Source organism: Lampris incognitus, chromosome 2 (genome assembly GCF_029633865.1).
Source record: "Lampris incognitus isolate fLamInc1 chromosome 2, fLamInc1.hap2, whole genome shotgun sequence".
Lineage (NCBI taxonomy): Eukaryota > Metazoa > Chordata > Actinopteri > Lampriformes > Lampridae > Lampris > Lampris incognitus.
Window position 1 is genome coordinate 73,041,633 of NC_079212.1, and position 19,216 is coordinate 73,060,848.

The window sequence follows — 19,216 nt, forward strand, 5'->3', positions numbered from 1 at the left end:
TTGCTGAAAAAGTGAATGCTGGCTATGATAGACAGGTGTCACAACACACAGTGCATCACAGCTTCCTGTGTGTGGAGCTGTGTAGCTGCAGACCAGTCAGAGGGCCCATGATGACCCCTCTCCACTGCTGAAATTGCCTACAATTGGCATGTGAGCATCAGAAGTGGACCATAGAGCAGTGGAAGAAGGTGGCCTGGTCTGATGAATCAGGTTTTCTTTAATATTTTGTGGATGGTCAGGTGTTAGTGTGTCATTTACCTGGGGAAGAGATGGCAGCAGGATGCGCTATGGGAAGAAGGCAAGCCGGTGGAGGCAGTGTGATTCTCTGGGCAGTATTCTACTGGGAAACCTTGGGTCCTGGCATTCATGTGGCTGTTACTTTGACACAACACCTATGTAAACATGGTTGCAGACCAGCTACACCCCTTCATGGCAATGGTATTCCCTGATGGCAGTGGTCTCTTTCAGCAGGACAATGCACCCTGCCACACTGCACACATTGTTCAGGAATGGTTTGAGGAACATTAAAAAGACTTCAAGGTGTTGCTTTGACCTCCAAATTCCCCAGATTTCAACCTGATCGAGCATCAGTGGGATGTGCTGGAAATACAGGTCTGATCCGTGGAGGCCCCACCTCACAACTTACAGAACTTAAAGGATCTGCTGCTAACGTCTTGGTGCCAGTTACCAGAGGACACCGTCAGAGGTTTTGTGGAGTCCATATCTCGACGGGTCAGAGCTGTTTTGTGGCAAGAGGGGATCTACACAATATTAGGCAGGTGGTTTTAATGTTTTGGCTGATCAGTGTACTCACCCCAATTCCAATGAAGTTGGGACGTTGTGTAAAATGTGAATAAAGACAGAATACAATGATTTGCAAATCCTTTTTGACCTATATTCAATTAAATACACTACAAAGACAAGATATTTAATATTCAAACTGATAAATGTTATTGTTTTTTTCCAAATATTCTCTCATTTTGAATTTGATGCCTGCAACATGTTCCAAAGAAGCTGGGACAGGGGCAACAAAAGACTGGGAAAGTTGAGGAATGCTCAAAAAACACCTGTTTGGAACATTCCACAGGTGAACAGGTTAATTGGAAACAGGTGAGTGTCATGATTGGGTATAAAAGGAGCATCCCCGAAAGGCTCAGTCATTCACAAACAAGGATGGGGTGAGGTTCACCACTTTGTGAACAACTGCGTGAGCAAATAGTCCAACAGTTTAAGAACAACGTTTCTCAACGTACAATTGCAAGGAATTTAGGGATTTCATCATCTACAGTACATAATATGATCAAAAGATTCAGAGAATCCAGAGAAATCTCTGCACGTAAGCAGCAAGGCCGAAAACCAACATTGAATGCCCGTGACCTTTGATTACTCAGGCGGCACTGCATTAAAAACCGACATCATTCTGTAAAGGATATTACCACGTGGGCTCAGGAACACTTGGGAAAACCATCATCAGTTAACACAGTTCATCGCTACATCTACAAGTGCAAGTTACTCTTGCTCTACCATGCAAAGCGAAAGCCATATATCAACAACACCCAGAAACGCCGCCGGCTTCTCTGGGCCCGAGCTCATCTGAGATGGACTGACGCAAAGTGGAAAAGTGTGCTGTGGTCTCACGAGTCCACATTTCAAATTGTTTTTGGAATTCATGGACGTCGTGTTCTCCGGGCGAAAGAGGAAAAGGACCATCCAGATTGTTATCAGTGCAAAGTTCAAAAGCCAGCGTATGTGATGGTATGGGGGTGTGTTAGTGCCCATGGCATGGGTAACTTGCACATCTGTGAAGGCACTATTAACGCTGAAGGTACAGTGCATCCGGAAAGTATTCACACCCCTTCACTTTCCCCACATTTTGTTATGTTACAGCCTTATTCCAAAATGGATTAAATTCCTTTTTTTTCCTCATCAATCTACACACCATACCCCATAATGACAAAGTGAAAAAGGTTTTGTAGAAATTTTTGAAAATTTATTAAAAATAAAAAACTGAGGGGTCCGCGGTGGTGTAGCGGTCTAAGCATCGGCTTTGTGTCGATGCAGTTGCCCACTGGGGACTGGGGTTCGCGCCCCGGTCTTGTCAGATCCAACTATGGCCGGACTCGATGAAGCAGCAATCATTGGCAATGCTGTCTGGGCGGAGTCGGCTTGTGTTCGTCATGTGAATGCGTCTCTGTGTGTGTCGGAAAAAAACAGTGGTTCGGCCTGGAGTCGCCTTGTCACGAAAGTGGGGAGGCGGTCTCCTTCGAGACTGCCGACCGGAGCGATGCAGTTGGCGAACGCATGCAGTACGAGGGTGGGTGTTTGAATTAAAATAGGGATCGATTGGCCACTAAATTGGGAGAAAAAAGGGAAAAATCAGAAATAAATTTAAAAGAAATATGAAAATAAATAAAAAATAAAAACTGAAATATTGCATGTACATAAGTATTCACACCCTTTGCTTTGACACTCAAAATTGAGCTCAGGTTCATCCTGTTTCCACTGACCATCCTTGAGATGTTTCTACGTCTTGATTGGAGTCCACCCGTAGTAAATTCAATTGATTGTACATGATATGGAAAGGCACATACCTGTCTATATAAGGTCCCACTGTTGACAGTGCATGTCAGAGCAGAAACCAAGCCATGAAGTCAAAGGAATTGTCTGTGGACCGCTGAGACAGGATTGCATCGAGGCACAGATCTGGGGAAGGGTACAAAAAAAATTCTACAGCTTTGTAGGTCCCGAAGAGCACAGTGGTCTCCATCATTCGTAAATGGAAGAAGTTTGGATCCACTAGGACTCTTCCTAGAGCTGAGCTGACCGCCCAGCCAAACTGAGCAATCGGGGGAGAAGGGCCTTGGTCAGGGAGATGACCAAGAACCCGATGGTCACTCTGACAGAGCGCCAGCGTTCCTCTGTTGAGATGGGAGAACCTTCCAGAAGGACAACCATCTCTGCAGCACTCCACCAATCAGGCCTTTATGGTGGAGTGGCCAGACGGAAGCCTCTGCTCAGTAAAAGGCACGTGATAGCCCGCTTGGAGTTTGCCAGAAAGCACCTAAAGGACTCTCAAGACCATGAGAAACAAGATTCTCTGGTCTGATGAAACCAAGATTGAACTCTTTGGCCTGAATGCCAAACGTCACGTCTGGAGGAAACCAGGCACCTCTCATCACCTTGCTAATGCCATCCCTACAGTGAAGCATGGTGTTGGCAGCATCATGCTGTGGGGATGTTTTTCAGTGGCAGGAACTGGGAGACTAGTCAGGATCGAGGGAAAGATGAATGGAGCAAAGTACAGAGAGAGATCCTTGATGTAAACATGCTCCAGAGCGCTCAGGACCTCAGACTGGGGTGAAGGTTTACCTTTCAACACGACAATGACCCTAAGCACACAGCCAAGACAACGAAGGAGTGGCTTCGGGACAAGTCTGTGAATGTCCTTGAGTGGCCCAGCCAGAGCCCAGACTTGAAACTCATTGAACATCTCTGGAAAGACCTGAAAATAGCTGTGCAGTGACGCTTCCCATCTAACCTTACCAGAGCTCGAGAGGATCTGCATAGAAGAATGGGAGAAATACCCCAAATATAGGTGTGCCAAGGTTGTAGCTTCATACCTAAGAAGACTTGAGGCTGTAATCGCTGCCAAGGGTGCCTCAACCAAGTACTGAGTAAAGGGTGTGAATACTTATGTACATGCAATGTTTCAGTTTTTTATTTTTAATACATTTTCGAAACTTTACAAAACCTTTTTTGCTTTGTCATTATGGGGTATTGTATGTAGATTGATGAAAAAAAAAAGGAATTTAATCCATTTTGGGATAAGGCTGTAACATAACAAAATGTGGGGAAAGTGAAGGGGTGTGAATACTTTCCGGGTGCACTTTGCATACAGGTTTTTGAGCAACATATGCTGCCATCCAAGCGACGCCTTTTTCAGGGAAGTCCCTGCTTATTTCAGCAAGACAATGCCAAGCCACATTCTGCACGTGTTACAACAGTGTGGCTTCATAGTAAAAGAATGCGGGTACTAGACTGGCCTGCCTGCAGTCCAGACCTGTCTCCCATTGAAAATTTGTGGCACATTATGAAGCGCAAAATACAACGGAGACCCTGGACTGTTGAGCAACTGAAGTCATACATCAAGCAAGAATGGGAAAGAATTCCACCTACAAAGCTTCAACAATTAGTGTCCTCAGTTCCCAAACGCTTATTGAATGTTGTTAAAAGGAAAGGTGATGTAACACAGTGGTAAACATGCCCCTGTCCCAGCTTTTTTGGAACGTGTTGCAGGCATTAAATTCAAAATGAGTGAATATTTGCAAAAAATTAAATAAAGTTTATCAGTTTGAACATTAAATATCTTGTCTTTGTAGTGTATTCAATTGAATATAGGTTGAAAAGGATTTGCAGATCATTGTATTCTGTTTTTATTTACGTTTTACACAACGTCCCAACTTCATTGGAATTGGGGTTTGTATATTGCAGTTATATGGATGTATGAGATGCTGTACTGCAATTGCCTTTTACATGTTTCCTTGTGTAGCCCTGTATGGCCAGTTCGTTCATTTTCACTGACCTTGAGATATTAACATTTATTCACATTTGTATTTATAACATCAAATTTTTTTACATAAAATATACATTATTTTTATAGAAGTTGATGTGAAGGGAGGTTGCACACTCAGTCATGGCTGAGGAAAGTAAATACAAAGTATACAATTTAAATAGATTATATAGCAATTAGAAATAATGAATGAAAATACATCAAAGATAAGAACAACATTTTATTCTCGGTTTTTAGCAGTTTTCCAGAGTGGGGGCTCAATTTGAGAAACCTCTGCTTTTTTTCCTGTATAGGTTTGAGTGACGTTTTGCCCAATGCAAAACCCTACATCCCTCGGACTGGCAAGGTAATGGCATGAATACACACCTCATTCTGGGCAATATTAGAGTACAATGCTTTCAGAACATCTGGTTGAATTTTATGGCCGAAAACTATCTAGTGTCATTTAAGTGCAGTTTCTAGTTGGCTATAGATGTACGTGGTGGTGTGTTCTCAGAAAATCACTGTCCTGGTGGGGAAACCATTCAGTGTCAAAGACCTGGTTGACTCCCTCCGAGCTGATAACAAGACTCAGGTAAGTACAAATATGGTGACATATTCAGACACACAATGAAGGCTAGGTCACAAATTAGAGGATCTTCACAGTTAATACATTATATTGTTCCTAAAAAATATTTATACTTTTTGTAGGCAAGGTGGAGCATTTTATTTTATTATGAGTCTCTGCTCATCAGGGTAAATCAGAGGTAACTGAGAGTGGCTGGCAGAAGTTGTCTGTGTAGATTATTTTGTGGTGTGAAAGGATTCAAACCTTGCCACATTTGCCCTCCCTGCAGCTCAAGAGCAGTCAGGAATCAGGAGTCAGGAACAATTTGTTGTCATCTCATTCATGTACTTGCATACACAAAAGAGACAAAATTTCGCTTTTTAAAACGAACGAAAAGTCTATGGAACACGTAAACTGACATAAGATAATATTTGACACTTATACGGTACATATTCATTCCACCACATGCTATTTTCATGAATTCCAGGTTCCTATCAGGCGCACCTGTTAGCTATAGCATGCTATTCCCTGTAATTAAAACAAATATGTATCCCCATAGACAAATAAATGACCTGAATGATGTGATACCATGGCAATATTACCTGCAACTCACGGTTGTAGGTAATATTAATGTAACTAGTTATCGAAAAGAATACCGATGTTGGTTTTACTGAGCGGTTAATTGCTAAATGGTATAGCCCATATAGAATTTGGCGGACAAATGCTAACTAAGTCATGACAAAATGGCCGTCGAGAGAAGAAGAAAGGTTGATGCTAGAATGGATCGTCTGGCGGAAGTGGGGAGGGACCTCCGTTGCGCGCTCTGCTGTGATTCTTTGTTTTGTCATCAAGTGCTCACAGCGAATCAACCAATCACAGCAGCGTATAGTTTCTGGCAGCTTTTTCAACATGGAGGAGGACTTCAGCTTATCTGATTGCAATCGCGCGAAATTCCGCGAATCAAATGTTTAAATATTCTGTCTGAACGTCAAGAAATGCGGTTACAACATCAACGTGTCACAAAACATACATTTGTTTAACCATTTCGACAAAACTGCACTCGCGCGAATCAAATGTTTAAATATTCGGTATGAACTTCAAGACCTCTTTTCAATCAGCTAAAATGCGGTTACTTACAACATTGTGTCACAAAACATACATTTGTTTAACCATTTCGATGATTTGTTCAGTTGAAGCTTGAAAGAAACGATATTAGCTTAGTGTTGAATGTAGGCATACCACAGCTCCATCTGAAAAGTAACTGAAGCTGTCTAATAAATGTAGTGGAGTAGAACGTACAATATTTCCCCCTGAAATGTAATGGAGTGGAAGTATAACATAGCATCAAATGGAAATACTCAAGTAAAGCTACCTCAAATTGGAACTAAGTAGCTACAGTAGCCTACCTGAGTAAATGTACTATTTTCCACCACTGTACTGTGGTAGGGGGTATGGCTCCTCACAAAAATTATGCACTTTCAAATTGGTCAGATACATTTATTTCACAACAATAAAAGTAGGCTACATGCAGGACTGCAGTCAGTCCTGACATACAATTCACTTTAATTTAACAAGAACAATTACAGAATGCAGGTGAATTGGAAAACTGTGGCCAGTGAGGGTTTCTAGCTGGTTGAAAAGAGGCCTTTACGTTCAGACTGAATATTTAAACATTTGATTCGCGCGAGTGTAGTTTTATCGAAATGGTTAAACAAATGTATGTTTTGTGACACGTTGATGTTGTAACCGCATTTTAGCTGGTTGAAAAGAGGTCGTGACTTTCAGACCGAATATTTAAACAATTGATTCACGCGACTACAGTCAGATAAGCTGAAGTCCTCCTCCATGTCGAAAAAGCTACCAGAAACTATACGCTGCTGTGATTGGTTGATTAGCTGTGAGAATTTGATGACAAAACAACACGGGTTCTGCTTTCAGCAGGCAGCTGTTGGGCGTTAGGTCTTACCAACCATATGTATATATTTTGTTGTAGATCTTGGTCTTAAATTCCATTTCAAGTGGCATTAAAAAGGTCTTAAAAAGTCTTAAATTTAACTTACTGAAACCTGCAGATACCCTGTTCCACTTCCTCCATATACAAGTTGGCCACTACAGGTGAGACTGGGGAACCCATAGCGCACCCATGCCTCTGCCTGTAGTAATGCCCCCTGTAGGTGAAGTACATGGACTGATGACACAGCTTCAGGAGCCGACACACTTGGTCAGTGTTAAGGGTGGTCCTATTGCTAAGGGTGGGGTTGTTTTGTAATTTCATACGGACCACCTCCACTGCTTCATCAACAGGAACACACATGAAGAGACTTAACATCATAAGACACCATTGTTTCATCCTCCTCCATAATGATGTCCCTCACCTTATCCACAACATTCATAGTGTTCTGAATGTGATGTTCATTACTGCCTACCAACGAGTTAAGAATAGATGCAAGAAACTTAGATAATAATAATAATAATAATAATGATAATAATAATACATTTTACTTGTGGGCCCCTTTCAGAGCGCTCAAGGACACCTTACAGAACACAGTTTAAAAAAAAACAAACAAGCAGCACTGTATCAGACAGCATAAATCAAAACAAAGCAGGGTAGACAATAAAAAGTTGTTAAAATAAGAATAAAGAGGTCACTAAGGTTACTAAGTTAATCATACTAACAATAGGCCGTAATGGCACATCCTGTTTACTATGGATCTTAGGTAAACCATACAGACTAGGTGTAGCACCCCCTGGGTATAATCTGTGGTACAACATTCTGTCAGTAGTATTGTCCTGTTCTAACAGCTTCAGACAATCTGTCACCTTTTTCTGGTGACCACTGCCTGGACCTCATTTCAGGGGCTCATAAGTATTCATGTCGCTAAGTAACATCATAACTTTCTCATCATGGTCTGTCTGGTTTAATACAACAGCGCATCACTGTCCGTCGTCGGCCGATCTCTGGCGTGAAGCAAGTAGGTCGAACTTCTTTTGCTGCCTGGTTTTTTACTTTCCGTGTTGTGTTAGATGAGCCTTCTCCGTGAACTCGATCACATGTTGGAAAGTGGTCTCATCTAGTCACGACGTGAGTCTCTGTTGGATTTGCTCCTCTTTGGCTTTCAAAGTGTCAAGGGTAAAATTAGTTTGTCTCACCTGTTAGTTAAACAGCTGGCTATGTGCCTTCTGGGGGATCTGGTTAGCTCGGTGACCCTTGACTGAAGGTTTCATTTGTAGACTCTTAGGTGTAATACCGCTTTGTCTGCACCTGAGACTGAATCTCAGGTGGTTCCTGTAGTCTGCCATCTTACACACCATTTGCTTGTACTCATACAAGTTTATGGCAATCCTCGCATCATCACATCATAGTGTTGTAATGGTTGTTTGTCTGTTCTTAACAAGGACTCCCTAAGCCTCAAAGTATTGTTGACCTATTATTTCCTATTGCTGTTACAGTAGCGCTTGTGTGGTTGCAGAGGCTGACTACAAAACAAAACTTGGGAAGGGGTAATGCCAAAACGGAAGCTGATGCCAAGAGGGAAACAGAATTGCAGTTCAAACAAGACAGCCTATCACTGCTTTAGAATTACCAAAATAGTCCATGGGCCAGAGCCCAAAATTTCCTATTTCGGTACACTCAAGGTGGCAAAACTTACTTATAATTTTTGAAAGGATCCATGTCTGTAGATGATATTTTGGTATGATAATCATTCCTGAGTGGCAGCTGTATCACAGTTATCAGCTCATGAAGTTAACCACCCCCTAAAGTAAATTGCATTTTAGACGCTGGTGCATATCCTGGTTTAGCCTCATGGTCAGGACATTTTTCAATGTTCTATAATATTGTCTTTGGTATCATTTTAAAGGGGACCTTCTTAGCTTTCATTCAAGCCCTGTTGTGGATATTTCTCACAAATATAGAGGTCACTTCAGCTCTTCAACCCGTCAATAACACACATCTTTCTGCAATGTTCGCCTAAACTATATACTTTATTTTAGCCCTGTGGCATCTAGGAATATCAGGGACACAAAACACAAAAACTGGAATACTTACAGGACTGTAAAGATTCAGGAAATGTATAATATACCCATACTATTTCATTGTGTGAGGTGATTGTGAACCTTAAATTAGAAGGGCATTATTACTAAGAAACTAACTAGACCAAAGCCAGTTAGTCCATGGGTCAGACCAGATATCGATATCACCCAAGGTGACACAACTTCACTGGTGCCATTTTATTTGGTACACTAACAGACCTAAAATAATACATGATAACCTTTCCAAATGAGCAGCTATTTCATTTTTCTTTCAGGAAACCTGTTTCTGTGCCTCTCACGATTGTGTATTTGCCCAGATTTTTACAAATATAGCATTTCAACACCCCTGGTACTGATTAGCCTAGCTTAAACTCTGGGACAGTTCTTAGTTGGCCAACAACCAAGGATAACCAGTACTGTGTACTTTCATTCATTGTGCTAAGCTAGGCTAACGTGCAGCCAGATAGCTTTCTACTAAACACATATAGAGGAAACTGGTATCTATCTTCTTGTCTCACTCTGGAGAAGATTGTAAGCAAATTTCCCATAATGTTAGCATGCTCTTTTAATGTATATGTTAATATGATTAGTTAAAGTGGCTACGAGGAACTTTCATCTTGTGTTGATTTTAGCGGCCTCATGTGGACAAAATACAGCTGTTGCATAGCAACTAGGTAATGTATCTATTTGTGGCTATGTAAGATAAATAATGGTAATATGACGCTGGTGAAGCAAAGTAAACTTTGTTTTAGTAGTGTTCATACACCTAAGTTACATGTATTTGTTTGTATGTGGCAGGTGAAAACTGACTGAATATGGCCACTGGTGAACAAGCAAGTTTTTACCCAATAGCAAAGCGCCCACGGGTGGAGTGCATTATCCACTGTTCTGATGATACGGATAAGCTGGTTTCACTACAAAGTGTAGACTCATGGAGAACTCGGCTCAGGGCAGCTCAGATACGAAATCATGCACCAGTTTTGAAACTGGCAAAAGACATTCCTGAGGGACAGATTCCAGCAATCTACTACCACAGAAAGTGTCGCAGTATCTTCACTATGAAGCAAATTCTTGATGGCCTCCTTGCAAAAGAAAAGAAAAGTTGTGTCTCTGCTGAAGAGAAACAATCTAAGAGAGTAGCTGGACATGCTCCAAGTACATCTAGGACTTATGATGCAGAGTGCATATTTTGTCAGAAAAACAGCAAATATTCCAAGAGACAGAATACGAGAGAAGTACTGGTGCAGTGTCGAGAACTGCGAGCTGATGCAAAGATCAGGAGTGCAGCCACAAAGAAAAGGGACAGCAGAATCCTTGCCATTGTGAGTAGAGACCTTGTAGCAGCTGAAGGGCACTACCACAGGTCATGCTATAGACTTTACACCAAAGAAGAGGTTTCCAAAGGAGAGGTTGCCAGCAATGAAGATGATGATGCTGCAGCCCAGTATGAAGCTGCTGTGAATAAGGCATACAATGAGCTGTTCCTCTTCATCAGGATGGAGCTTTTTGGCAATCCTCAAGTGATGACAATGACTGATCTCTCTTCTAGACTGGTAGCTTCAATGAACTCCCAAGGCATTGCCCAAGTCAAGGAATCAACCAAGAAGCACATAAGGCGAAACCTGGAGAGTGAGTTTGCTGGAGCCTTGCAGATATTCCCTGATGAGAAAGGAAAATTTCTCCTCTATCCCGATAACTTGTCCATGAGGGAACTTGCCAAAGAAAATCAGTCTCTCAAAAGGGAGCTGCAGACCCTGAAAAGTGTCAGTGCACAAGATGTTATAGCCAAAGCAGCCATCAAATTGAGAGCAGACATTAAAAGTCAAGATGTTCCTCAAACCTGGCCGCCTGAAGTCAAACCAGAAGCAGAATGTCCTACCATTCCAGAGTCGCTCATTATCTTCCTGTACTCTCTACTCACAGGCTCAAATGATCCTGATCATGCATCCCAGAGAGTGCAGTGCCTTCTGCAGTCAATTGGCCATGACATAGTATATGCAGTGACATGTGGAAATACCAAGCCTTCCAAGCACATTGTTCTGCCATTCAGTGTCAAATCGTTGACAGGAAATGTAGAGTTGATAAACATCCTCAACCGACTTGGTCACAGTGTGTCCTATTCACAGATGGAAGAGATCAACACTGCCCTGTGTCTCCAGAAACTCTCATCATCAGGGAGTGGCATTGCCCTTCCAGCTAACATCCATCCTGGCATATTCACAACTTTAGCCTGGGACAATATCGACCGTCTTGAAGAAACTGTCAGTGGTGAGGGAACATCTCACAGAGTCAATGGGATTGCTGTGCAAGCAAAGCCAGTCAACCCATTTCCTGTCCAACCCATGCCCACTGTTCCCAAAACAAAGAAGAGAAGCATTGATGGACCCCCACCAATGTTACCAACTTACAATGCTGGACAACGGGTAGGGCCACCACAAAGCAAAAAGTCAGATGCCGATACTGCAGCCAATATTAAGCTTGCCAGAGAGAAAACCCTTCTTTGGGTCCTAGCACACATGTCACAACAAGAAGAACAGTCAGTCAGCAGCTGGACAGGCTTCAACATCCTAACTCGAGGAGAGATGATGGTCATCCCCGACAATATAGGCTATCTGCCTACCATCAATGCTCCAGCGACACAAATGTCTACTGTCAACGAGGTGCTTAACCAGTCACTGAGCATCATGCAGTGCTTAGGCCTGAGGAAGATTGTCTGTGTCTTTGACCAAGCCCTGTATGCGAAGGCTGTCGAGATCACATGGAAACACCATGACAAGTTCCATGATATCATCGTTAGGCTTGGGGTATTCCACACCATCTGCACACTGCTGGCAATAATAGGAAAGTGTTTCCAAGATGCTGGACTCAAAGACCTCTGCATTGAGTCTGGCATGATTGCAGAAGGCTCAATTGCTGGTGTTATGGATGGCCGCAAGTACGACAGGGCAGTGCGACTACACAAGCTCCTGTATGAGGCTCTCATGCGACTGACCTTGAATGGTTTCCTGTCCTGGTTGGAAGAAACTCACAGGAATGACATGGTTCACCTGAATGAGACACTGAAGACCATTGACAGCCTTGGGAAAGAAGTCTCACAACATGCTTTGAAGGAGGTCCTCGAGAACAGCTCTTGTACACGCATCATGGATCTATTTGAAGTCTACCGTGAGTTCCTTAGAGGTGGAAACGGCAGCCTCTCGAACTTCTGGATGTCCTATTTGGACATGGTTGAAATCTTGTTGGGGCTCATCCGAGCATCCAGAGAGGGAGACTGGATGCTACACTTGGCTAGCATTCGAGCAATGATCCCATGGTGCTTTGCTTATGACAGGATGAATTATGCACGCTACCTCCCCTACTAGTACGCCCAGATGTCTGAGCTGCCCATCACACACCCAGATGTGTACACAGAATTCATGGAAGGAGGCTTCTCAGTCCAACTGGGCTCCACCAATCCCTTTGGCCGAATCCCTGTTGACCAAGCTATAGAAGAAACGGTGAACAAAGACACCCAAACAGCTGGAGGGACAAAGGGATTCAGCTTGAAGCCAGGAGCTGTGACCAAATATTATCTCACAGCTGAGTATAGAAGCATGTACCTCAGACAGCTGAGAGACCTGACAGGTCAAGGCAGGTGCAAATGGTCTCATCCAGATCGACAGAGTCCAAGGATCAAGAGAGATGAAGCAGATGTCCAGTCTCTCATGGACCTTATGGAGAATAACTGGCTCAATCCTATGTCCCCTGATGAGATTGATTTGGTTAGCCTCTCCACTGGCAACATGGCTCCACCTGATGTGACCATAGATCTCTTGAGAGCTCTTGAGAAAGGAGAAGAGGCCTACCAAGCATTCCAGCAAACAAGGTTAGATGCAGACCCACCACCTGTGAAATTCCACGACAAGATGACCAAGCAAAGTCTGAAAACATTCTCCAATGTCAGCACAAAACAAGCTCATGGAAAGAAAGCACAGGATGTGGTTCTGAAGGCAGATAGAAACCTTTTCAGTCACATGATCCTGGTGGCTGAAAGCAGGAAGGTGAATCTGAAGGATGTCCTTGCCTACCCATTGGGCCCACTACCATGGGCACTGGCAAATGCTGATGGGTCCTTACGAAAAACAAACAAGGCTGCACTTGCCAGAGAGCTTGAAAAGAATGTATCTCCTGCAGAAGACATCCCAATCCCATCTACTTCCATCATTGATGGGATGAGCCTGGTCCAAAAAATGAATGGCAACAACAAAACCTTTGCACAGGTGGCAGAGTCAGCCTTGACCCAGGTCCTCCATGAGGGAGCACAGAGTGGGAGGATTGATGTTGTTTTTGATGTCTATCACCAGACTTCGATCAAAGATGCTGAACGACTGAACCGGGGTGGAGACATCACTCTCCAGTACTCTTCTCCTACTGCTAGAATAAAGGTTAATGGTAGCCTTTCTAACTCTGTAACCCTGCAACGCAGCTGTAGACAGGGTTGCCCAGCTAGCTCCAGTCTCTTTAATTTGTTGCCCAAGCAATACAACAGAAGACAGAATTAAACGGTATATCCATAGGCAGAGCAGAGTATAAAGTAAGTCTGGACGTGGATGATGTACTGGTCACAATCAAGGACCCAGGCCCATGTCTGCCCATCCTAATGGAAATATTGGAGACATATGGGGTATATTCAATGTATGCCCTTAACATACACAAACCCAGGTTATGACATTTAATTACACTCCCACACAAGAATTCATTGCAAAATATAATTTCAATTGGAACTCATCTCATATTAAGTACTTAGGAGTAAACTTACCTAAAGATTTGTCACAGTTATTTCATATCAACTACAATGACATTAACAAAAAATGTATGAGGACTTCAGTGGGTGGGGCTCACTCCCCCTTGACTTCGGTAACAGAATCAGATCAGTCAGAATGAACATTCTTCCCAGATTACTATATCTTTTTCAATCACCTCCAGTAGAAATCCCTCAGAAACAATTTAGAGGATGGAATAAACACATTTTACGATTCAATTGGGACAAAAAGAGGCCAAGGGTGAAATTCTCTACTCTCCCAACTACCGGAGGGGAGGGGGGCCATGGCCCTTCCATCTTTTAGAGATTACTACTTATCAGCTCAGCTGAGACCCCTTGTATACCGGTGTAACCCATCTTATGTGGCCAAGTGGAAACTATGGCGTTATCCTCAACTGACACACCAATACAGTCATTGCTTGGTTGTGTTGTCAAAGAGAAAGAAATATTACAGACAGCGAGTAAGTGGATGTTTTTTTCATTGGAAATATTGGGGGAAGTGGTTAAAGGTTTCCAACTCGAGAGAGAAGCTAACCTGCTGAGATGGCCGGCATATGATTCTGACTTTACACCGGCATCTTTAGATGGTAGATATAAACAATGGGTCTATTTTGGTATCTCTTCCATATGCAAGATTGTTAAAAGCTGGGAGCATGACTATTCTGCCACCCCTATACACCCTGCATAAGCTGGCAGATAGACAACTCCTCCTGCAATCACCACACTGAAGAGGGTGCTTAGTTCCACTCCGTTTATTGGTTGACTGGAAGTAGAGTAAAATGACAGTACATCCAATAGCATGAAATGTATGTAGAGAATAGCGATATCGTGAACAAAACGTCTCGAGGCTTTACCAGGTTTTCTGTTGACTACTGCACTTCCTGTACTGTCAATGTGGTGCTGGTGATGTCATCAGTGAACAAAAGACTTTTAAAGAGATGGTACACATTAACTAATACTGACAGCACACTCCTTGCCTGGTATTCTAGGATGCCACTGCCTTTGGCTATAACACAAAGAAAAGCTGACCTATCATTACTCTGCGGGAAGGAGTGTCACTACTTGAGTTATAGGTCTTAGGAAAAACTTAATCCCTTCTTTATCCACAACCTTGATTTCCACCTAATGGATTTTTCTATCATCACTCGGGAATACTTTACTGATGCACCCTAATGGCCAGTCATTCCTTTTTGACTGAGAGTCTTTCATAAGCACTACAGTCCCCTCTGCAATGTTCTCCTTGTCAGCCTGCCACTTTCTCCTGGGTTGAAGTGTAGACGGGTATTGTTTTCTGCCACCTGTCCCAAAAAGTGCTTGCCAAGCTCTGCACCTGTTTCCATTGGTGCCTGTAGAGGTCAGTACCATCAAACTCACCTGGAGGAACAGGACATAGACAAGATTTCTGTGTAAGCAGAGTTGTGGGCGTCAGAATGAAAGGGTCCTCCGGATCTGTGGAGACAGGTATCAGAGGCCTGGAATTCACAATGGCAGTCACCTCGGCTATTAATGTGTTAAGCACTTCGTGGGTAATTCTTGAGGGTCCCATTTGAAGCATCATAGAGTCCAGAATTTTCCGGGTAATGCCAATCAACCTCTCCCACACACCCCCGATATGCGAGGCATGGGGCGGTTTGAAAATCCATGAACATCCTTGTTCTGCGAGAAACTTAGACAGTCTGTTCTCATCTAAGTTGGAGGGGATGTTCAACTCTTTGCATGCTCCTACAAAATTGGTTCCTCAATCGAAGCGTATCTGCTTCACTGGGCCACGAATGGCAATAAAGCATCTCATGGCGTTTATGAAGCAAGATGTGTCCATACTCTCTGTAATCTCAATGCAGATTGCTCTGATGCTTAGGCAGGTGAATAGCACTGCCCATCTTTTATCATTGACGTGGCCTCCCCTAGTGCAGCGGGTAGAGATGGTCCAGGGTCCAAACACATCAAGTCCCACATATGTAAATGGAGGTTCAATGCTGACTCTGTCCATGGGCAAGTCTGCCATTTTCTGCACTTCACATCTGCCACGGAGCCTTCGGCACGTAACACATCTGAAGATGAGGGAGCATACAGATCTTTTAGCTCCTATAATCCAGTAACCTGCCATGCGTACAGCAACTTCAGTTAAATGCTGTCCCTAGTGTTGAGACTGCTCATGATAATGTCTCACAATGAGCACTGCAAGGTGATGTCGTCCAGGGATTATGAAGGGATTCTTCTCATTACATCCCATGTTTGCTTGAGAAATGCCAGCAGGCCATCCTCTGCTATGACGGGATTCAGGGCAAGGAGGGAACAATCTTTTGCGAAGCTCTTACCATTTCTAATGCACTGAATTTCTTTTGCATAAGCCTCTGCCTGTACAGCTTTGATGACGACATTCTTTGCTCATTTGAGCTCATCCACAGTACAGGCTGTAGCACAATGATGCCAACCCTTACAATCTCTCGACTCTTTGGGTGGATCTCTTTTGAAAGAGCAAGCAATATGTATCAGACATGCAACACTCTGAAGTATTGATTTCCAGGAGGAAAAGCGCTCAAAGCGTCCTGCGCCAAGGTGGAGTTCTTTGGTAGTAGTGCTGAGTGCTGTTACTTCGGGACACACATCTACATCTTCATCGGGGCTCACCAGGTCAAACATGTCTGCACTGCAAGGTGTCTGGTCTGGCTGAGTCAAGAACGCTGGGCCAGTAAGCGATGTAGTGTCCTTAAGGCGGGCTGTGGGGGCAGATCTTGTCGCTAAGTCGGCTGGATTCTGGTTGCTTGGCACGTAACACCGCTGTTGCGGCTGAGTGCTTCTCCTAATTCTCTGTACTCTGTTGTTCACAAACACGTAGAATCTACGTTTTTCATTGTTGATATAACCAAGGACAATTTTGCTCTCAGTAAAAAAGGTTACCTTGTTAAATTCAATGTCTATCTCTGATCTTATGAGCTCAGCCACAGCCACAGCTAACATGGCAGCACAGAGTTCGAGGCGGGGAATGGTTAAGTCTTGACATGCGACGAGCTTGGCTTTCCCAAGGATGAAACCTGTCTGATGGTTCCCATGTGTGTCCGAGCTCTTCAGATATGCCACTGCACCTATCGCTAAGACAGAAGCATCTTAGAAGATACAGAGTTCTCTGTTATTGGGTAGATGCCATCTCTGAGGCTTGAAGGGGAGGAGGGGCTACCCAACTGTTTCCTTTATCTTTGTAGAAGCCTTGTTTCATGATATGAAGGAAGGTCAGGTTTTCGATGGAAGGGGCTAGCTTTTCATCTTCTTCCGTTCTCTTGAAGACGTCATCTCCCGTATGAAATCTGCCCTTGTCTCGTGTTGGTTTCTTAGCTGAGACGTTAGTGTGCATTCCTCGGGCCTTCATTTTACAGAAACTCTCCTTCACATGAAAAGTGTTAGGGCATGGTTTAAAGAGTGACTGTCTACCATTTTCCAAAGTGTTGGTAAAGAAGACATTGACGCTAAGTGGCTTATGTACTCTGCCCAAACAAACGTTATCGACTAGGACCCACCCAAGGTCTAATTTTTGGGCATATGGTGCGTCATGTGGTCCATTTATTTGTCCTCTCGCCTTATGTATTCTGATGATATCTCTGCCAAATAGCATCATGATTGGAGCATCATGGTCAAGCTCTGGAATCTGGTCTGCTATAGGCTATAAGTGTGGGTGATGAAGAGCAACTTGTGGTGTAGGGATCTCCAACTGGTTATTTGGAATGTTGTTACACTCTATTAAGTTCGGAAGAGAAAGAGTGACATGTCCGTCTACGGAACTTACTGGAAAGCCATATGCTCGTCTCCCACTTGTCTCTGCCACACCTGCGCAGGTTTTTAGACGGTAAGGAGAACTGTGGCTGTCCAACTTGAAAACATCAAAGAATTCTGGTCTCACCAAGGAACGATTACTCTGGTCATCAATGACAGCATACACTTTGATTGCCTTATCCTGCTGACCATTCGGGAACACTTTGACGAGGCAGATCTTTGAGCAGGTTTTACCACTCAGATTACCTCCACAGATTTCAGTGCAATTGGCTGACACATCTTCTTTGGAAATATCACTCCTCTCCCTGCCATGATCTTCAGTAGGGGTGAGGGCGTTTACAGACTCGGGTTCAGGCCCTGGGTGTAGAGCAGAGTGATGCCTCTCACTACCACCCTCATTACACTTTAAAGACCTTTCACAATTCCTTGCTAGGTGTGTGGTTGATGCTATGCATTTAAAGCAAATGCCATTCTGCTTTAGAAAGGCTTTCCTGTCTTCCAGTGACTTTTCCCTGAACCCTCTGCATTTTTGTAATGAGTGTTGCTTCTTATGAATTGGACACAGCTTTGCTGGATCAATGTTAGCCTTTTGCATGTCTTCGTCTGCTGTTTTATTCAAAGAGATGTCTGTCTTGTGGACTGAGACAGATGTTCTGTTCGAGTTTCTAAGGTGTTCTGGTTTTGTGTGGTCTGCATGGAGAGGGAGAAAGAAACTAGGGTCATTGCGCATCTTTGCTTGATCTGATATGAAATCAACAAGGACAGAAAATGGAGGAAAGGAGACCCCATGCTGCTTTTTGAATGTTTAGCCTAGCATCATCCACCTCTCTTGTAGATTAAAGGGTAGTTTTTTTTGTGATCAACAATTTTTATTTTTTTAAAAACAGGACACAACACACAAACAACAACAACAGGGCAGCAATGTTTAAGGAGCGAAATAAAGGGAAACAATTTACAGAATAAAAAAACTGTATCCACAGTAGCTGAGAGTAAAAGACAGACATTCCCAAGGGAAAAACAAATAACAGTGGACTGAAAAGTTAGAAAAAAACCCCAATAAAACAAAACTATACATTGTATATACAACCATCCATTTCTACTAACTTCCAAAGCTGGCCTGCTCCAGGTCTGATGTTACTGGGTGTGGAGGGGTGCAGGGAGGGGGATATCCCTTCTTTTAAGGTAGTCTCTTATGGACACAGCTATGCCTGACCATGGCTGCACAGTGGCAGGCTTGGCTCTATTGAGTCGTGCTGTTGTATACTCAAGAGACACTATGCTCTGGTAGGACGCCATCCAGCACTTGATTAAAGGAAGTTTGGTAGTAAACCACAGTGTCAGTATGGTCTTTTTTGCTGCAGTAAAGCTTGCCAGCATTAGTTTTCGCTGATTTGAATTGAGCGACAAAGACGAATCGTTATTGAGCAGAAAAATGCAGGGATGAGGCAATATTTTTGATCCTAATAACTCTGACAACGTTGACATAACCTGTGTCCAA

At 43.3% G+C, this 19,216-nt stretch overlaps 1 protein-coding gene across 1 annotated transcript in view; it reads left to right on the forward strand.

Moving 5' to 3' along the window:
• tafazzin (tafazzin, phospholipid-lysophospholipid transacylase) overlaps positions 1-19,216 on the forward strand; it is a 51,308-nt gene that overhangs the window by 15,809 nt on the left and 16,283 nt on the right. Inside the window, exons 9-10 of the mRNA XM_056274439.1 lie at positions 4,864-4,916; positions 5,067-5,144. Of these exons, the coding sequence (XP_056130414.1) occupies positions 4,864-4,916; positions 5,067-5,144 (131 nt within the window). The remainder of the gene's footprint in view (positions 1-4,863; positions 4,917-5,066; positions 5,145-19,216) is intronic.